Source organism: Ahaetulla prasina, chromosome 8 (assembly GCF_028640845.1).
Source record: "Ahaetulla prasina isolate Xishuangbanna chromosome 8, ASM2864084v1, whole genome shotgun sequence".
Lineage (NCBI taxonomy): Eukaryota > Metazoa > Chordata > Lepidosauria > Squamata > Colubridae > Ahaetulla > Ahaetulla prasina.
In genome coordinates this window covers 71,840,343-71,859,665 of record NC_080546.1, presented here as the reverse complement: position 1 = coordinate 71,859,665, position 19,323 = coordinate 71,840,343, and the positions used below count along the sequence as shown (strand labels likewise).

Genomic DNA, 19,323 nt, shown 5'->3' with positions numbered 1-19,323 from the left:
GACTGCCGGCTGCCAGAAGTTCATCAGTTTGATTCTCACCCGCTCAAGGTTGACTCAGTCTTCCATCCTTCCAAGGTCAGTAAAATGAGGATCCAGATTGTTGGGACAATATGCTGACTCTGTAAACTGCTTAGAGAGGGCTGGAAAGCACTCTGAAGCAGTATGTAAGTCTAAGTGCTATTGCTATTATGCAAAAAAAACCCACCATATACTTAATTTTATAATCCCAGTAATATGAGTAAAATAATAACTCATGTATATTTATATTTTTAATTCTCTGTACAGCAAATGGCAGTGAAGTCCACATTAGCAATGTACGTTATGAAGATACAGGAGCATACACTTGTATTGCAAAGAATGAAGCAGGAGTTGATGAAGATATTTCTTCCCTTTTTGTAGAGGATTCTGCACGGAAAACCCGTATGTAATATTCTTTTTCATGTCATATACAAGAAAGGATATATGACAATATACATCATTTCAGAAGATTATTTTGTATGTTCTGTTTGTTTGATTCAGAAAGAAATATTTAAGAAGCTTGCCTTTCAGTGGTCCTCACTGTTATAAATTAATAATATAACAGAAAGTCAATATTATTACAAATCAAAGTCTAAATTGATAAGTAATTCAATATATATAAGCCATAAAAGATAGGAGCACTGATTTCTCTCACCCATCTCTGAAGCACATTCCGTATCCATATATGAAACTAATTTGAAGTATCACCAGGATATACACAATAAATTAGCTGTAAGAGCTTTCCTGTAGATGATTCTTATTATAAAACTCAGACCTGATAATATTATATTTTCTATCACAATATTTTAGTTCCCGAGAGAATTTATTAAATGAAATTTAGTCTGTGAATTTCAGTTTTTTATATTTCTTATTTGTTTGTTAGTAGATGTCAAACACATTACAAACTTTTATGACAAATGATTAAAATACAGATTGTAAATCTGAAAAGTATTATTGAATGAAGGGGCCATTTGCTAAATCATGGCTATTAATCATACCAATTGTCTCAGTTGCTTATTTGCAGTGTTTTTGCTAACTCAGATGACAGAATGTCTAATTTATTGTAAATATACGATATATTCCAGCTGTGTCAAAGGTTTAAACTCATTCCAACTGATTCTACAGAGAATTTTAAAAGTAAAGTTCCCTCAGCGGATTTAATTTAACTATTGGTGGCACTCATGTTATTTTTTTAGCTACTATAAAGAAGATATGGCCACTGTTGCCTTCCAGGGTATTTTTCAAGTTCCCAATATAAACTATGAAACTGAGATATCTTCATGGCTTTCCACCTATACTTTAACCACACCTGACTCGGCTTAACTTTTTATAATCAGCCATGATTGATTCTGTGTTCCCACTTATATAAACATAATTCTCTTAACAGGTGAATTAGATTATTCTAAGGTATGCAATAGCATAAAAATACATTGTTTTCCCTTAACAAATGATAACATGATTTTCTGAAACCCTTCACCAATAATCAAAACAAAATTCTTAAAGTTCTTATTCAATAATCGTGTTCTAATAATTACATCATCTTGATTAGAATTGACTGGGTCTCAGTAATTGTGTATTGTTGTTGCTGCTGATGCTATTACTAGTGGTAGTCAGAGCCATGGTGTTTTAGGGTTTTAAAAGATTGAAAATTTATAGTGATGCAAACAGTGGGAGCCACTAAGTAATGATGTTGGTACCTGCAAATAGTCTCAACTATAACTTGCCTGGTCCTACCCTAAATTAAGTAATTGTCATCTAGCCTGGCAGTTAACACAGCCAGTTTGTTGTATCCAAATGCTGTCATGAGCATTGGATCTAACAGATTCAAAGTTTTACTGCCTGTTCCAAGCAGCTTCATTGACCTTCCACACCTTGTAAAGAGGGTTGGAGAGCCTGTTGAATTGGTTCAGTGTTATAGGAGTGGGAGGACAATTGAAGAACCATTAAAATTGTCTCTCTGTGAAAATTAGGAAAGAGGCAAGTTTGTGTTCACCAGACCAAATCACACCTAAATCTGAACTCTTAAATCTGTATATACAGAATCTGGTACTCTCTATTGCAAAAGTCCATTAAAATCAGAATGAAATAAATTTAAAATATCATAAGAATGGTAAGCTTCTTCCAAAGATGTTATCTTTTGTGGAGGATTTATGATAAGACATAATATGAGACAAGTGCCCACTTCCTACTTACATTTACGTAAGTATTTGTCTTTTCTCTGTTTAGGTAGAACGGACAAGGCAAAGTCATATTCTAAGCACAGAGATTTCATAGATGCAACATTTTCCCTGTGTAAAATGGCAATATCTCATAGTACTAACTCAAGATAAACTATAAATCCACTTATTGCTATTGTCAGCAACTTAAAGAAATGGATCATGTACAGATAATTGTAGAATTAATTAGTTGCCATATAAATGAAGAATAACTTTTCGGTCTCTTTGAGATTAAAATGTATTGATTTATAGCCTTCTTGAATTATTACATTTTTTAAAAAAAAACTGTTAATAATCATAGGGTTGTTTTTATTTTATTTATTTAATTGACTTAGGGGTCCCCCACCCTGGACCACAGACTAGTACTGGTCCGCAGCCTCTTAGGAACAGGGCTGCATAGTTGGAGGTTAGCAGCAGGCTAGCAAAACCTAAACCATTCCCCCTTCCAGTCCATGGAAAAATTATTTTTCACGAAACCAATCCCTGATGCCAAATAAACTGGGGGGCATTAACTTATATCATTGCCCATCTCACACACACACTCAGTGGCCAATGTAAAAACAATAATATAGGTTTCTCATTAGCAGTTTTGGACAATTGTAAAGTTCCCCAATGTACTTGAGGATCCATCAGCTCTGATACTTGGCTTGCTTTACAAATCTCTAATATATTTGTATATCACAATTCTAAGGGTCCTGCCACTACTAGAAGGCCCTTTCTAAAAAACTGGCTGTAATTATATGGTTGTCACTTTGCTTGACAAATGAATGCATGTTAAGTACATGATCTTTATGGTTTAAAAGCTTTGAAATGTTTTCTTTCTACAGAATGTACTAAAGTAAAAGTTTTCCCAATATGAAGTGCTAATCTCACACACATTCTTATCAGAGTCCTGGAAATGTTCGTTTGAAGTACAGATATCGTTCATTGTGCTATTAAAGTGAGCCATGGGAAAACTAGCTTTACTGACTATGATAAAGGTTCTCACGGTATTTTTTCATTCAAGTTTGCTGAAGTGAAAGATACAAAACTTCAATTTCTTATCCTTTTGATTTCTTCAACAATTGAATCTATTAACATGAAACAAATCTTTGAAACACTTATATTAAAGTTGCATTTAAAATTGAGAGTAGCCTTTTTAGGCATAATAATATACTGTAGAATCGCCTATTGGGAGATTAACATACAGTGTTTCCTAGAAGTCTGAATATGTGTATGTGTGTACAATCATAGCATAACTTGAGATTTAAACACATAATAATTAATGATAAAAAAGATTTCTTGGTAAGCACCAAACTATAGGAGCCTTAGTTTCAGAACAAAATGCGTGTTTAATGTGACTTTAATCTCAATTTAATCTAAGTAATTATGACTTCCATTCTAGAACATATATCTTGTGTAAATCACTTGATTTCAGAAAATCTTCCTAGTGAAATGATAATCCAATCCAATTTAATATTAAAATATAAAATATTAATAATATAATAATTGGACTAGATGATCTACAACTCTGTTATTCTGTATTTTAACATACAAATTGTGTTAATCTAATAAAGTGGCAATTATTTGTAAAGTTTGAATTAAACTATCTTTAGCATCACATTACATGAACCCTACTGTCTTATAACTTTGGCTGGCTTTTTTATTACACTTAGATATTAACAATTAAAGTATACATTGATGCTGCATTAATTTTATTTTATTTTATTTTGTTTAGAAAGTAAATATAGTCCTAACAAGTGCTCCAAATAAATTCATTAATCAAAACATAAAATGGTGATTCATTAATAGTTCATAGTTCTTCTATTGTTTAGTGAGATCCAATTACAAAAAAAAACCCGTATGTCTTCTGTGAAAAACACATAGTTTATAGGGATGATATGTGTGTTCCTCTAAAGCAGGGATGCCAAACTCACATCATCAGGGTGGTGTCAGATGTTATATTGGGAATTTTTCCCCCTTCATTAAAGTGGGTGTGGGTGTGGCCAGTGCATGATGCATCTGGCCCAAGAGCCAGGAGCAGGGGTGAAATGCTTCTTGTTTGGACCGGCTCGCCCGATCCAGTAGCGATGGTGGCGGGTGGTTCGGAGAACCGGTAGCAAAAATCCCTGGCCCCGCCCCTGCCTTCTTCAGCTAAAAAAATGCCTTTAAAAGTAAAAAAAAAGCCTTTGATGATCCCGCAACTCAGCTGGGATCGTCAGAACCCTTTAAACTCTTTTTTTAACAACCTCTTCGGCTGAAGAGGTTGTCAAAAAAAAGGTTTTAAAAGGCTCCTCTGGCGATCCCAGCTGAGTTCCTCATCACCAGAACCTTAAAAAACACGGTTTCTACAAGCTCTTCAGCTGAAGAGCTTGTTAAAACAATCCTTTTAAGAGCCCCCTCCCCACTTACCTTATTGCTGCTCCTTTTGAGCTGGCAAAGCCATGCTTTACATCAGTTGCATCAGCTAGCAATTGAATCTGCCTGCCTGCAATCCATCTCTTCAGTGAGCAACTCAATCTGCCTGCTTTGCTGGCTGAGGAACTCTGGGAGTTGAAGTCCACAAATCTTAAAGTTACTAAGTTTGGAGACCCCTGATCTAAAAAATATAAATAAAATAAAATAATAAAATATTTGTGCAGCTTTCTGAGATTTGGTGTGTTTCTGTAGTATTTCACTCTAACTACACAAACACACAAAATTTCACAAAACTTTATGTGGCATTTTGTGTGTGTGTGTGTGTGAGTCAGTTGTGTTGTGTTGTGTGTGTGTAAAGTGTGAAAGTGTGAGGTTCCTGCTTGTTGTAGGGGCCATTTTGGGTGAAGTGCAGCTGCTTTTACATTGTGTGTGAGTCTGTTGTGTTGTATATGTGTAAAATGTGAAAGTTGGTTTTTGGTACCTCTTATTGTTTTGTATACTTTGTTTATTATTTTTATTATTTATTGTTATTGGCCATGTCCACCCAGTCATCTGACCACCAAGCCACACCCACCAATTAAGCCATGCCCACAGAACCGGTAGGGAAAATTTTTAGATTTCACCCCTGGCCAGGAGTTTGACAGCCCTGCTCTAAAATGGGTGGTAAGTGGTTTCAGAACCATCAATGAAAAATGATGGATTATCAAAATAAATATTAGAAGTAAGCTTGAATCTTTAACTGATAAATCATTTTAAGATATCCAATGAATAAATTTCCTATTTTATATTTTATTCTTTAATAGATCAAAAATCATCTCCTTATTTTTTCTTGGTTGCATTTATACTCCACCTTTTTTTCTAGGAATTCAAAGTAGTGTTCCTGAGAGATTTCCATAATTTTATAATTGTCTGACAAATTTGGGACTTGTCCAAAATCAGACAGCGAGTTTCAAGGTGAATTATGAACCTGAATCTACATTTCTTAGTACTATCCCAACACCTTGACCCTTACACTCTATTGTTGTTGTTGCTGTTGTTGTTAGTTACAAAGTCATATCTGACCCATTGCAATCCCATGGACAATGGCTCTCCAGGCCTTCCTGTCCTCTACCATCCTTTGGAGTCCATTTAAGCTCACGCCTACACGGCTCCATCCAGCCACTTCATTGTCTGTCGTCCCCTCATTCTTTTGCCTCAATCTTTCCCAGCATTAGACACTTCTCCAGTAAGTCCTTCTTTCTCATTAGGTGGCCAAAGTATTTGAATTTCATCTTCAGGATCTGGCCTTCTAAAGAGCAGTCAGGGTTGATCTCCTCTAGGACTAACTTGTTTGTTCGCCTTGTAGTCCAAGGGACTTGCAGGAGTCTTCTCTAGCACAGAGTTCAAAGGCCTTAATTCTTTGGCGCTCAGCCTTTCTTATGGTCCAACTTTCACAGCCATAAATTGCAACTGGGAAAACCACTCTATACATGCTATATCTTACCTATATATTTATTTCTTATCACTTTTACACAATCTCAAATGCCTATTCTTAGAAGTTCACAATAAGAATATTGTGGTCATTAAGGTCATTAGAACATTCTACATCCATCTCCCGAAAGATAACATCTCAGCAAACAGATGACAGCCAAAGAGCCATTGTATCTCCAAAGGATCATCAGAGCAAGTATGTTTTCCATTTAGGTAGTTAATGTGTAAGTCATCTAGATCAAGGTCACCAACCTTAAAGTTGCCAAGGTTGGTGACCCCTGATCTAGATCATGTGGAGGATGAGAAAGATATTACACACAAAACTATTATGATCTATTAATAGTATTTCATTATTACTGTTCACATTCAAGATATGCTTAGTTTAGGCTTTTATTGTGCAATAAAGTCAAAATAGATTGTCTTAATGGCCTTCCATCTGGAAGTACCAGCTTCATTGAAATGAGAAAACAACTTTTAATATATTTCCCATTCTAGTGAGAAAGTATTGTTTCCAATGTTATGACAATATTCACTGAGCCATAGCATATAAATAAATATTGGCCTTGTTTTAATACAGGTAATCTAAAGTTCAAATTATTTCTCTGAATACAGTTGGGAAAAAGTTTTGCATTTATTTCTAGATGGCTTTTATATCTGATACTGAATTAATATCGATTATACATATTTTAATCTTTGCTACCTATTACATTTGGTTCCTCACTTTGCACATTCAGCAACTGTGATTCTGCAATATTAATGAAGTAGCTTCTCTAAATCCTTTCATCTGTTCATTCACTGCAAGCCAGAAATTATCTAGTACTTGCATTCTCTTCAGTAGATAATTTTCTAATAGAAAGGCTTTTTTTCCATCTCAGAGCCTTACCACCAAGAAAGAGGTTATGTGATCTGAATGCTAGGAATCTCTAGATTTGTACCTATTCTTTGTTTTGTGCAATGCAGGATAAGGCTAAAAGCTATTTTGATTCATTTGGTGTATAAGTGGCTTCTGCAATTCTGCAACATGTAGCAAAAGTAAATTACATATAACATCTGTCAGCTGCATCTCATTTCAACAATATCTATTGTATTTGTCTCATTCAAAAAGGAATAAGTTGGGCTGTTGATTTGAGGTCTAAATATATAGTGTTAAACAAGGATGTATGTCTGAGGTCACTAACTGATTTCTGTAGACAGCAGCTTTTAATGTCCTAAAATCTAAAAATAAATCCTGAAATATTATTGTAGTGTCTATAGAATTTTCAGAGAAAAGAAATTTAATTCATATATTTTTACTCTTAAATCTGAGTAATTATAGTAGTTGCTTAATATAGAAGAAGAAAAATAACAGCTCTCAAAAGAAACCAGCATGGCTGCATAAAGAACTCTCTGACAAATTGAAAGACAAAAAGTATAAGTATAAAAAGTAGAAAGAGGGGCACATAACTAAGGCAGAATATCAACAAATAGCCCAAGCCTGCAAAGATGAAGTGAGAAAATCTAAAGCTCACAATGAACAAAGGCTTGCAACAAAATTAAAAAATAACAACAACAAAAAAAGCTTCTTCCAACATGTTAAAAACAAGAAAAAAGTTAAGGAAACAATTGGTCCATTGCTGGGAGAAAGTGGCAAGAAGGTAACAAGCAACAGGGAGAAAGTTAAACTGCTTAACTAATTTTTTGCATCTGTCTTTACACAAAGGGAAAAAACAGTCCAACCTATCAAAAACAGCATCACAAAAAACAGACTAGGAACACAAGTTAAAATAGGGAAGAAAATGGTAAGTGAGCACCTGTCTATCCTAGACGAGTTCAAATCACCAGGAGCAGCTAGACTACACCCCAAGGTTCTGAAGGAACTGGCAGATGAGATCTCAGAACTCAGAACTATATCTTTCAATATAGCACTGGGAAACTGTCAGAGGACTGGAAAAGAGCTGATGTAGTTCCCATCTTCAGAAAAGGGGGAAAAAACAGTCCAACCTATCAAAACAGCACTACAAAAACAGATTAGAAACATAAGTTAAAATAGGGAAGAAAATGGTAAGTGAACATCTGTCTACCCTAGACGAGTTCAAATCACCAGGAGCACCTAGACTACACCCCAAGGTTCTGAAGGAACTGGCAGATGAGATCTCGGAACTCAGAACTATATCTTTCAATATAGCACTGGGAAACTGTCAGAGGACTGGAAAAGAGCTGATGTAGTTCCCATCTTCAGAAAAGGGGGAAAAAATAGATCCAGGAAACTACAGACCTATCAGCCTGACCTCAATACCAGGGAAGATTCTGGAAAAGATAATCAAGCAATGAATCAGTGAACACCTAGAAGCAAACAAAGTAATAACCAAAAGCCAACATGGGTTTGTCAAAAACAGATCATGCCAAACAAATCTGTGGACCTGTCAATATAATTTACTTGGACTTTATTAAGGTATTTGACAAAGTAGACCATAACTTACTACTAGATAAAATAGAAAAATGTGGGTTAGACAGCATCACCACCAGATGGATTCGTAGCGGGTTTACCAACTGCAATCAATGTATAGTCCTCAATGGAACTGCATCTATATGGAGGGAAGTATACAGAGGGGTACCCCAAGGCTGTTTTAGGCCCAGTACTCTTCAACATCTTCATAAATGATTTGGACAAGGGGATAGATGCAGAGCTCATCAAATTTGCAGACAACACCAAGCTAGGAGGAATAGCCAACACTCCGGAAGATAGGCTTCAGATACAGAAGGATCTTGACAGACTTGAACATTGGGCACTATCTAACAAAATGAAATTCAATGTTGAAAACAGTAAGATTCTACATTTATGCAAGAAAAACAAAATGCACAGGTACAGTATATGTGGTACCTTGCTCAATAGTGGTGACTGTGAGGAGGATCTTGGAGTCCTAGTGGACAACTATCTAAATACGAGCCAGCAGTATACTGCAGCTGCCAAAAAAGCCGGTACACTTCTAGGCTGCATAAACAGAAGGATAGATTCAAGATCATGTGAAGTGTTAATACCACTTTATAATGCCTTGGTAAGGCCACACTTGGAATATTGCATTCAGGTTTGGTCACCACGATGTAAAAAAGATGTTGAGACTCTAGAAAGAGTGCAGAGAAGAGCAACAAAGATCATTAGGGGACTGGAGGTTAAAACATATGAAGAACGGTTGCAAGAACTCGGTATGCCTAATTTAATGAAAAGAAGGACTAGGGGAGACATGATAGCAGTGTTCCAATATCTCAGGGGTTGCCACAAAGAAGAGGGAGTCAAACTATTCTCCAAAGCACTTGAAGGCAGGACAAGAAGCAATGGGTGGAAACTAATCAAGGAGAGATGCAACTTAGAACTAAGGAGAAATTTCCTGACAGAACAATTAATAAGTGGAACAACTTGCCTGCAGAAGTTGTGAATGCTCCAACACTGGAAATTTTAAGAAAATGTTGGATAACCATTTGTCTGAAATAGTGTAGGGTTTCCTGCCTGGGCAGGGGATTGGACTAGAAGACCTCCAAGGTCCTTTCCAACTCTGTTGTTGTTGTTGTTGTTGTTGTTGTTGTTGTTGTTGTTGTTATTATTATATTGGGACTTCCCACAAGATGGTGTATTGAACAGCAGGGTGATCTTTCTTTACTGCTAACTATCAGCTCATTTTGCTGCCAAAGCTGTTTCTTTGGTGCTGCTGCTCCCTGGATTTGAACTGGAGCACCTAGGAAAGCCAAGACAACTTTGGTATGACCATGGACCCACTTGGAAAAACAAATCTTGAAGATTGCAGTTCCTAGTAGGAGTGGCCATAAAGTTTGGTCTCTAATTCTTGCTCTCTGTTGATCATTGTTTAAAAAAAAAACATGCCTCGATTTTAACTGAACTTTTTGAAATTTATATTTTGTTTTTCTTTCTATCTTTAAAATTTAGCCAACTGGTTGAATCTGATTTATTCTAACTCCTTGCTAGATTTTTTGTGGGTTTTTCCCCCTGTCTTTTTCTCTTGATCTACCCTGTTGCTTTGAATAACTTTTACTTCTTCATAGTTGTGATGCGTTCCTAGGTGAAAGGGTCTTGATTTGAATTACATCTATACTGGACTCTCACTATAGGAATTTTGTATTTTATTAACTTTATTAAGATAGTTTTTCCACTAGTTTGCTGTCAATAAAATTCTTGATGTCTTTTCATTGTAGTTTTGAACATGTAGCTTTTAATGATGATTTTTATTATAGGGTGTCTAGAATCATTTTATTAAAAGAAAGGTGGTTATATAAATGTGATTAAAAAGTAAAGAAATAAAATAGATGATGATGATGATGATGATGATGATTATTGTTTCGATTTCTATACCACCCTTCTCCCAAAGAACTCAGGGCGGTTTACAGTCAAAGTAAAATCAATTAATACAAAGGAAAATTTAGAGTTGATTGAAGAATTTAAAACCAATAAAACCCCTTATTAAAACCCCACTAGGCCAGTCCTGCATGGTGAAACAGAAATGTTTTCAGCTCGTGTCGAAAGGTCCGAAGATCAGGGAGTTGACGGATATCTGGTGGTAGCGTGTTCCAGAGGGTTGGTGCCCTCACAGAGAAGGCCTTCCCCCTGGGTCTCGCCAGCCGACATTGACTGGCCGACGGCACCCCAAGGAGAACCTCTCTATGGGAGTGCACTGGTCGATGGGAGATCGCCGGTAGCAGCAGGCGGTCCCGTAAGTAACCCAGTCCTATGCCATGGAGCGCTTTAAAGGTGGTAACTAACACCTTGAATTGCACCCGAAAGACCACCGGAAGCCAGTGCAGCCTGCGCAGGAGAGTCGCTCCCTCTATCACCTGCGCTATGTATGATATGTAGGATTTTTGTTTACATGCCAATCATATGAGCAATTCTAACTATAATGATATTGGGTATCAATTTAAGACTACAGTTCCATATATATGTTATTTGATACCTTATTTTTAAACAAATATTCAGAAATAGACAACCTAAATGTACAGAACATGTCTATATAATGTAAAAGATAAAACTTAATCCTAAACTTCTGTCACATGACATAAATTCAGAGCAACAACTATGCAAAAACACTTTTATTAATGAATACATATTTGGAATACATAATGAAATCAGCTGACATTTCTTTTTATCAGGAGGAACTTTAAATCCTTATTTAAGATAATCACGTTAGCTTAGCTTTGATGCATAAATAAATAGTAGAATGCACTTGGCTTTATGGATTAAGAAGAAACCACATTTAAAAACAGTGAAACTAATAAAACATCAAATAAATTAAAGTAATAAAATCACCCCCACCCCCCTACCTCCTACCCCAGTGACAGCTGATCACACAAGCCATTTAATGGGCTCCATCCCACTCTGGGTTCCCCAGGCCCGCTGGCAGAACCAGATCTTCAGCACCTTCTGGAAGAGAATTAGAGTGGGGGCTGTTCTAATCTCTGGGGGAATGATGTTCCAGAGAGAGGGAGCCCCCACAGAGAAGGCCCTTCTTCTGGGTCCCACCAAGCGTATCTCCTTCAGGGATAGGACCCGCAGCATTCCCTGCCTCCTCGCTCTGATTGGTCGGGTAGATGTGACTGGAGACTGTCCCTCAGATAACCTGGTCCCAAATCTTTAAAGGTGACAACCAGCACCTTGAATTGCACCCAGAAACAGATCAGCAACCAATGTAGCTCTGGCAGGAGAGATACATGTGCACACTAGGGTCTGCACAAAACTGTGCGGGCCGCTGCATTTTGCACCAACTGGAGCTTGCGGATACTCTTCAAGGACAGCCCCATGTAGAGCGGGTTGCAATAGTCAATAATACTATGTTACCAGCAGAACTACTATCACATCTCAGTTGCAAAAATGTGCATCAATTTAAAAAAAACAGCATTCTCTGTACTATTTTGCCGCTATATAATGTTTATCCAAATCTTGGCAATCCAGATTTGATAGCTCTAATTACTAGTGGGACATGCAACAAAACATAATATAGAACCCAAATGATGAGGAAGGATCCAACTTGTCTTACACATTTGTCATGTTTTTGATAGTTGGAAAGATTTTCCAGATGGCACGAAAAGGATACCTGCTACAATAATATAATGAAACATAAAGTTGGTTCTATCTGCCAATCTTGAATCTGTACTGATATATTTCTCTCTTCTCTCTCTTCTTTCTCTTTGTCTGCGTGTCTGTCTGCCTGTCTATCTACTGTAGTTTTTGGAATATAAGATGCACCTGAGTATAACCACACCTTAGTTTTTGGGGAGGAAAGTGAGAAAAAAGCTGATTGGCGGGTGGATTGGCCTCCCGGAATACCCCAATCAGCTGTTCCCAGAGGTGAACTTTATCAACAGATTCGTTGGTTGTGAGCTCTGGGACTTGCTTTTTTTCCAGCCTCTCAAACAGAGGTTTCAAAGGCTTTTTTTTCAGCTTCTAAAACAGAGATTTCAGCAGCTTTTTTCAGCTTCTGAAACCTTCGTTTCAGAGGCTGGGCGGGGCTACATTCGGTGTACATTCAGTGTACATTCGGACACACCCAAATTTTCACCCTCTTTTGCGGGGGGAGATGTGTTTTATATGCCGAAAAATATGGTGTGTGTGTGTGTGTGTGTCTGTCTGTCTGTCTGTCTGTCTGTCTCTGTCTGTCTATCTATCTATCTATCTATCTATCTATCTATCTATCTATCTATCTATCTATCTATCTCTTTCTTCAAATTTACAAATATCAGTAATTTGGCATACATATTTAAAATGTGAACTTTATTATATGCTACTTCCTTTTGTTTGGTTTCATTTCACTTTTAGAGTAGATAGTCAACCACTAAATTTCTCTAGGAAAAGAAGCAGTAGCATATGGGTCTTTGGAATAAAAAAAAAATCATATTTTAAATTTTTCAGACTTAGCATAATAATGATGTTAATATAAGAATCATATTTAATTAGATTTACTCTGGAATAACATTTATTGAACAAGAATTATTTCCCAACTTCTACTTTAAATAGCTGTTCAACTGGGAAAATTGGCATCTGTTGTGATTTGATATCAGGAATCAATTAAGGCCTTATGAAACTACAATAAATAATTTGTATCAAACTCTCTCAGATATCATTTATAATTTAAATAACTTGAATAATTTTCCATGTTCAAGGTTTAATCTAATATTAGTTTCAAAATTTTAACTGAATTGGCAAATTTAATAATACTGAGACATGTGGTCCAGATTATGAAAGAGAAACAGGAGCCAACTTGAATCAAGTAAGAAAGTAATAAATGTATATCCTCTAACATAGAAGGAATAAAAATGTACAAAAGCCTAAACATTCTGCATTCAGTAGATTTCATGGAAATTCAAATCTTCACAACTGAATAAATGATAAGCAAAATAGTTAAATGATATGAATAGATTAATTATGTGAATCTGTCAATTTCTTGGAAATAGGCCATTTTTGCGATACCTACACAGTTTACTGGAGATATTTTCTCTGTATGCCCTGATATCTGTTGCTGCCTAGGATTGAACTTTCAACTCTTCTGAGGTTGAGAGTTTCTTTATATATTTTGATACATTTCTTCTCTCTCTCTCTCTCTCTCTCTCTCTCTCTCTCTCTCTCTCTCTCTCATACACACATACACACATACACACACACACATTTTTACAATATTTGATATTACAGGTAGTCCTCAACTTATAACAACAATTGAGCCCAACTTTTTTATTGTTATGTGACACATTTGTTAAGTGAATTTTGTCCCATTTTACAACCTTTCTTGCCACAGTTCTTAAGTGAATCATTGCAGTTGTTAAATTAGTAACACAATTGTTAAGTGAATCTGACGTCCTCATTGACTTTGGTTGCCAGAAGTTTACAAAAGGAGATCACATGACCCCGGGACACTGCAACCATCGTAAATATGAGCCAGTTGCCAAGCATCTGAATTGTGTCACATGACCATAGGGACACTACATTGTCATGTGAAAAACAGTCATAAATCACTTTTTTCAGTGCTTTTGTAACTTTGAACCGTCTCTAATTGAATTGTTATAAATCAAGAACTACCTGCATTAATGGATTTTAGGAGCTTAATTTCTAAAGCATTTCTTTTATACTAACTGCATACAAATACAGAATACAGAATAACAGAGTTGAAAGGGACCTTGGATGTTTTCTAGTCCAAGCCCCTGCCTAGGCAGGAAAACCTACACCACTTCAGACAAATGTTTATCCAACATCTTCTTAAAAACTTCCAATGTTGGAGCATTCACTACTTCTGGATGCAAGTTGTTCCACTGATTAATTGTTCTAGCTGTCAGGAAATTTCCCTTTAGTTCTAGATTGCTTCTCTCCTTGATTAGTTTCCACCCATTGCTTCTTTGGAGAATAGCTTGACTCCCACTTCTTTGTGGCAGCCCCTGAGATATTGGAACACTGCTATCATGTCACCTTGGTCCTTATTTTCATTAAACTAGACATACCCAGTTACTGCAACCTTTCTTCATACATTTTAGCGTCAAGTCCCCTAATCATCTTTGTTGCTTTCACTGTACTCTTTCTAGAGTCTCCACATCTTTTTTACATCGTGGTGACCAAAACTGAATGCAATATTCCAAGTGTGACCTTACCACAAGGCATTATAAAGTGGTATTAACACTTCACGTGATCTTGATTCTATCCCTCTGTTTATGCAGCCCAGAACTGTGTTGGCTTTTTTGGCAGCTGCTGCACACTGCTGGCTCATATCTAAATGGTTGTCCACTAGGACTCCAAGATCCCTCTCACAGTTACTACTATTGAGCAAGGTACCACATATCCGGTACCTGTGCATTTTATTTTTTTTGCCTAAATGTAGAACCTTACTTTTTTCACTGTTGAATTTCATTTTGTTAAATAGCGCCCAATGTTCTAGTCTGTAATCTTCCTGTATCTTGAGCCTATCTTCTGGAGTGTTGGCTATTCCTGCCAGCTTGGTGTCATCTGCAAATTTGATGAGTTCCCCATCTATCCCCTCGTCCAAGTCATTAATGAAGATGTTGAAGAGTACTGGGCCTAAAACAGAGCCTTGGGGTACTCCACTGCATACTTCCCTCCATGTGGATATAGTTCTGTTGAGGACTACACGTTGAGTGCGGTTGGTTAGCCAGTTACGAATCCATATGGTGATGGTGCTGTCTAACCCACATTTTTCTACTTTATCTAGTAGTAGGTTATGGTCTACTTTATCAAATGCTTTACTGAAGTCCAAGTAAATTATATCGACAGCATTCCTTGGTCCACTAATTTTGTCACTTTGTCAAAGAATGCAATAAGATTAGTCGCATGATCTGTTTTTGACAAACCCATGTTGGCTTTTGGTTATTACTTTGTTTGCTTCTAGGTGTTTGGTGATTGGTTGCTTGATTATCTTTTCCAGAATCTTCCCTTCAACATATTGAAATACTATTAATCATCTTGTTCTTTTTTCCCCTCTGTTCTACTTTGGGAGAGTGTTGTCGTTTCTTATACAGTTTTTAAGTTGTCCACTGTATTGTGAGTTTGTTTACATTGTGACCTTAAAGTATTTTGTATTTGGACAGCACCAAATGTAATGAATGAATGACTCAATCAATCAATCAATCAATAAATAAATAAATAAACAGTAATTATGCACTGAGTTTATAAAAGTATATATATAAATTGAGATTTCTTTTCTTTCCCTTTGCCAAATGTTAGAAGCCAAATGTCACGAATTACAATTTCAATTTGATTATTTTGTTTAAATGTACACATAACATTAAATGTTAAACATACACATAAACACATTTTTGTGTAATTGTTTTGTATCAGAAAAATCCAAAGACCTTCATATAAATCTTATTCATTCCAACAGTCTGAAATGCAATTTCAAAGGTGGATATATCTACATGAATTATAATTAAGTCTTCGTTTCTAAATTTTACTGGTCATTTTAAAGCAAGAGGCAGCATAAATATTCCTAACGTTTATATGTTTGTTTGAAAAATAACTAAATAAAGATAATGTTTACATTTGACCACATATAATTTCTATTAAAAATTGCCAAAATGAAGTAAATGCCAGTTATAAAAAATAATATATATATAAGTAACGAACAATATACAGATTTTTTAAAAATATACAAGTACATGAGTAAAATATATCAGACTCATTTGTGCAGTATCACTCTTAATTATTTTTATTCTTCATTTTTCTTCTGTTCTTTCTCCCTTACATGCTGCAGTTGCTAACATATTATGGAGAGAGGAAGGTACTATTAACTTTTTCTCCTTTCTATAATAATGAATTTGTCTCATATACATGTTATTTCTTTCAAGCACACAATACCTATAGTTATTATATTTTAATTATGTCTTCATAAATTGCTGCTTCAGTTTAAATTGCTTGTCATTGCAAATAGTATAACATGGTTATTTTCATTCAGAAAAAAAAAATCAGTATCTACGGGGCATTACGATGCCAACTCGAGAGCATCTTGATGTATGCATTATTACAAGTAAATTCCAGTGGAGGATATTTTCATAAATATGCCCTTCTTCTTTCATAAATCATCCAGCTCATTGTGTTATCTATTGTCAGAATATTGATTGAGGGGTTTAAATCATCTTTTTTTGAAAAGAATGATATCTTGTGAATCTTGTAAAAAAAATTGTGTTATCTGTTGAAGTTACAAACCTATTGTTCTTTTAAGCTTGCAAAATTGGCAAATAGATAAAAAGAGCTTCATACCCTAATCATGCAACACCTATTTGGATTATCTCAATGAAATATTTTAAGCATCAACATTCAACTTAAGTGCATACAATATAGCAAAGAACAATTTAAAATTTTTAAACAACAGATTCCAAAAAGTAATAGAAATAAATCTTTTAAAACATACAATATTTGATTTATATTATGATTTATATTGATATATTGATCATCAATTGTGTTGTAAATGTTGTACCTTGATGAACGTATCTTTTCTTTTATGTACACTGAGAGCATATGCACCAAGACAAATTCCTTGTGTGTCCAATCACACTTGGCCAATAAAATTCTATTCTATTCTATTCTATATCTATGGATTCTATGAAACACAAATAATATATTGTATTTTGAAATGTCAAGTTTTACTGAATCTAATAGTAAGATTCATTCACAAGATGATCTTCTTTTTATTGTCTCCTACTCCTTTGCTTTTAATAGCGGTTTAATCTGCAGATATTATTTGGTCACTGTTCCATGGTGTGAAAATAGTCACTTACTAATTTCTTTGAGTAAAACTGTAAAAGCTGCCTAGATTCTTCTAACTCATGCTCCAACCACATAATTATAGTATTTTACTAATTTAAAGCAAATTTCTCCATTTGATACAAGACAGAAACATGTAGTAAGATTGGGGACACATTGAACCTTTATGGATGTCTCTGCTATTAGTAAAGTTTTTATATTTTCATAGTCAGAACAGAACAGAACAAAATAACAGACTTGGAAAAGACCTTGGAAGTCTTCTAGAGACTGCCATGTTTTCCCGAAAATAGGAGCTACTCAGAAAGTGAGTCTTAGCTTGATTTTTACATGTGCACCCAATATAAGCCCTCCCCACAAAATAAGCCCTAGTTAATACCCCACCCACTTCAGGGTGCACAGGTAAAAATTAAGCTAGGGTGGGGATGATGGGGTGGAGCTGCTCTATTACTAACATTTGGATAGTTGCAGCCAGGCCTTGCACACCGCAACCCTTTTCTTTTACTGCAGCCAGCAAGGCTTTCCTGACAGCCTCTGTAGCCAATATCAATCCAGAGCTCTGTTATCGGCTGAAGAGGCCTTTCCTAAAGGCCTTTCCTGAAGGCCTCTGTAGCCAATAACAGAGCTCTGGATCGATCCAGAGGCCTCTGATAGAGGAAAAGAGGCCAGGGGTAACATGTGCAAATGAAGTGAGTTAGTGGATGACATCCCCCCCGAAAATAAGACCTGGTGCCTTTTTTGATGGGGGAAAAAATAAGACAGGGCCTTATTTTGGGGAGAAACACAGTAGTCCAACCCCTTGCCCAGGCAGGAAACTGTATACTATTTTAGACAAATGGTTGTCCAATATCTTCTTAAAACTTGTCCAATAGAACAGGGGTCTCCAACCTTGGTCCCTTTAAGACTTGTGGACTTCAACTCCCAGAGTTCCTCAGCCAGCTTTGCTGGCTGAGGGACTCTGGGAATTGAAGTCCACAAGTCTTAAAGGGACCAAGGTTGGAGACCCCTGCAATAGAAGACAATATATGTTATTCAAGGTTGAATTGTTGGGTTCTTAGTGCTCTCTTAATTTGGTTTTTCTCCTGTAGATATTTTATTATCATATTAGCTAATCATCAATATGAAGGACAGTGAGTTTTATTGGATGTTTATACATAGTAGTTTGACCTGCCTGTCTTATTGTATTTTCCTTCTTTATGGTGCCTTAATTAGGATATGGTTTCTTCCTGATTGTTTATCTAGTGCTTCTTTGAGTGTGTTGACTCCTGGGGAGGAGGAAGCACTGGTACTGGGATGTGTTCTAGGACAGGGGTCTCCAACCTTGGCAACTTTAAGCCTGGCAGACTTCAATTCCCAGAATTCCCCAGCCAGCAAAGACCCCTGTTCTAGGAGATTTGTTTACTTCCTATGGTTTTGACTGTGTTTGTAAAATGTTATGTGAGTGGGGTTTATTTCTACATGTCTATTGATTATTGATTTGTCTGAGTATCAAGCTTGTAGAAATTCCTTAGCATTTTACATTTCCTTGAACTAAGATGTTCAGTTTCCCAATTGAAAATGGTTCTGTTAAATCTGTCCTGTTATGAACTTAAGGTGCTTTCATTATATGTTCTGACTGCCAGTTTGTTTGCATACAGTGTGCTTGTCTTCTGCCCGTCTGACCTACATAATGGCTGTTACAATTCTTTCATTGTATGCTGTAGATGAATCCTGATTTTATTTCTTTGGTTATTGGATCTTTTGGATTGCTTAACAGGGAGTTTGGTTTGCTTGGAGGCAGATTGTTGGTTTATGTGCTACAATAATGCAGAGGGACTATAGTACAGTTTGTTGTCCTGCAATATTTTCATTTCTTTATTTCATTAAATTTGTTATAGCTGCCCACTCAAATAGACTATCATTATATTTTTTGATGTATAAGTACATTGTCCTTTTTGAAGGTTATAATGCTTGTATTGCTGTGGGTTGTATGGTTAGGTACTTTTT

General features: G+C 36.0%; 1 protein-coding gene across 1 annotated transcript in view; it reads left to right on the top strand.

Moving 5' to 3' along the window:
• FSTL5 (follistatin like 5) overlaps positions 1 to 19,323 on the top strand; it is a 473,869-nt gene that overhangs the window by 396,059 nt on the left and 58,487 nt on the right. Inside the window, exons 10-11 of the mRNA XM_058193148.1 lie at positions 286 to 420; positions 16,331 to 16,357. Coding sequence (XP_058049131.1) covers positions 286 to 420; positions 16,331 to 16,357 — 162 coding nt within the window. The remainder of the gene's footprint in view (positions 1 to 285; positions 421 to 16,330; positions 16,358 to 19,323) is intronic.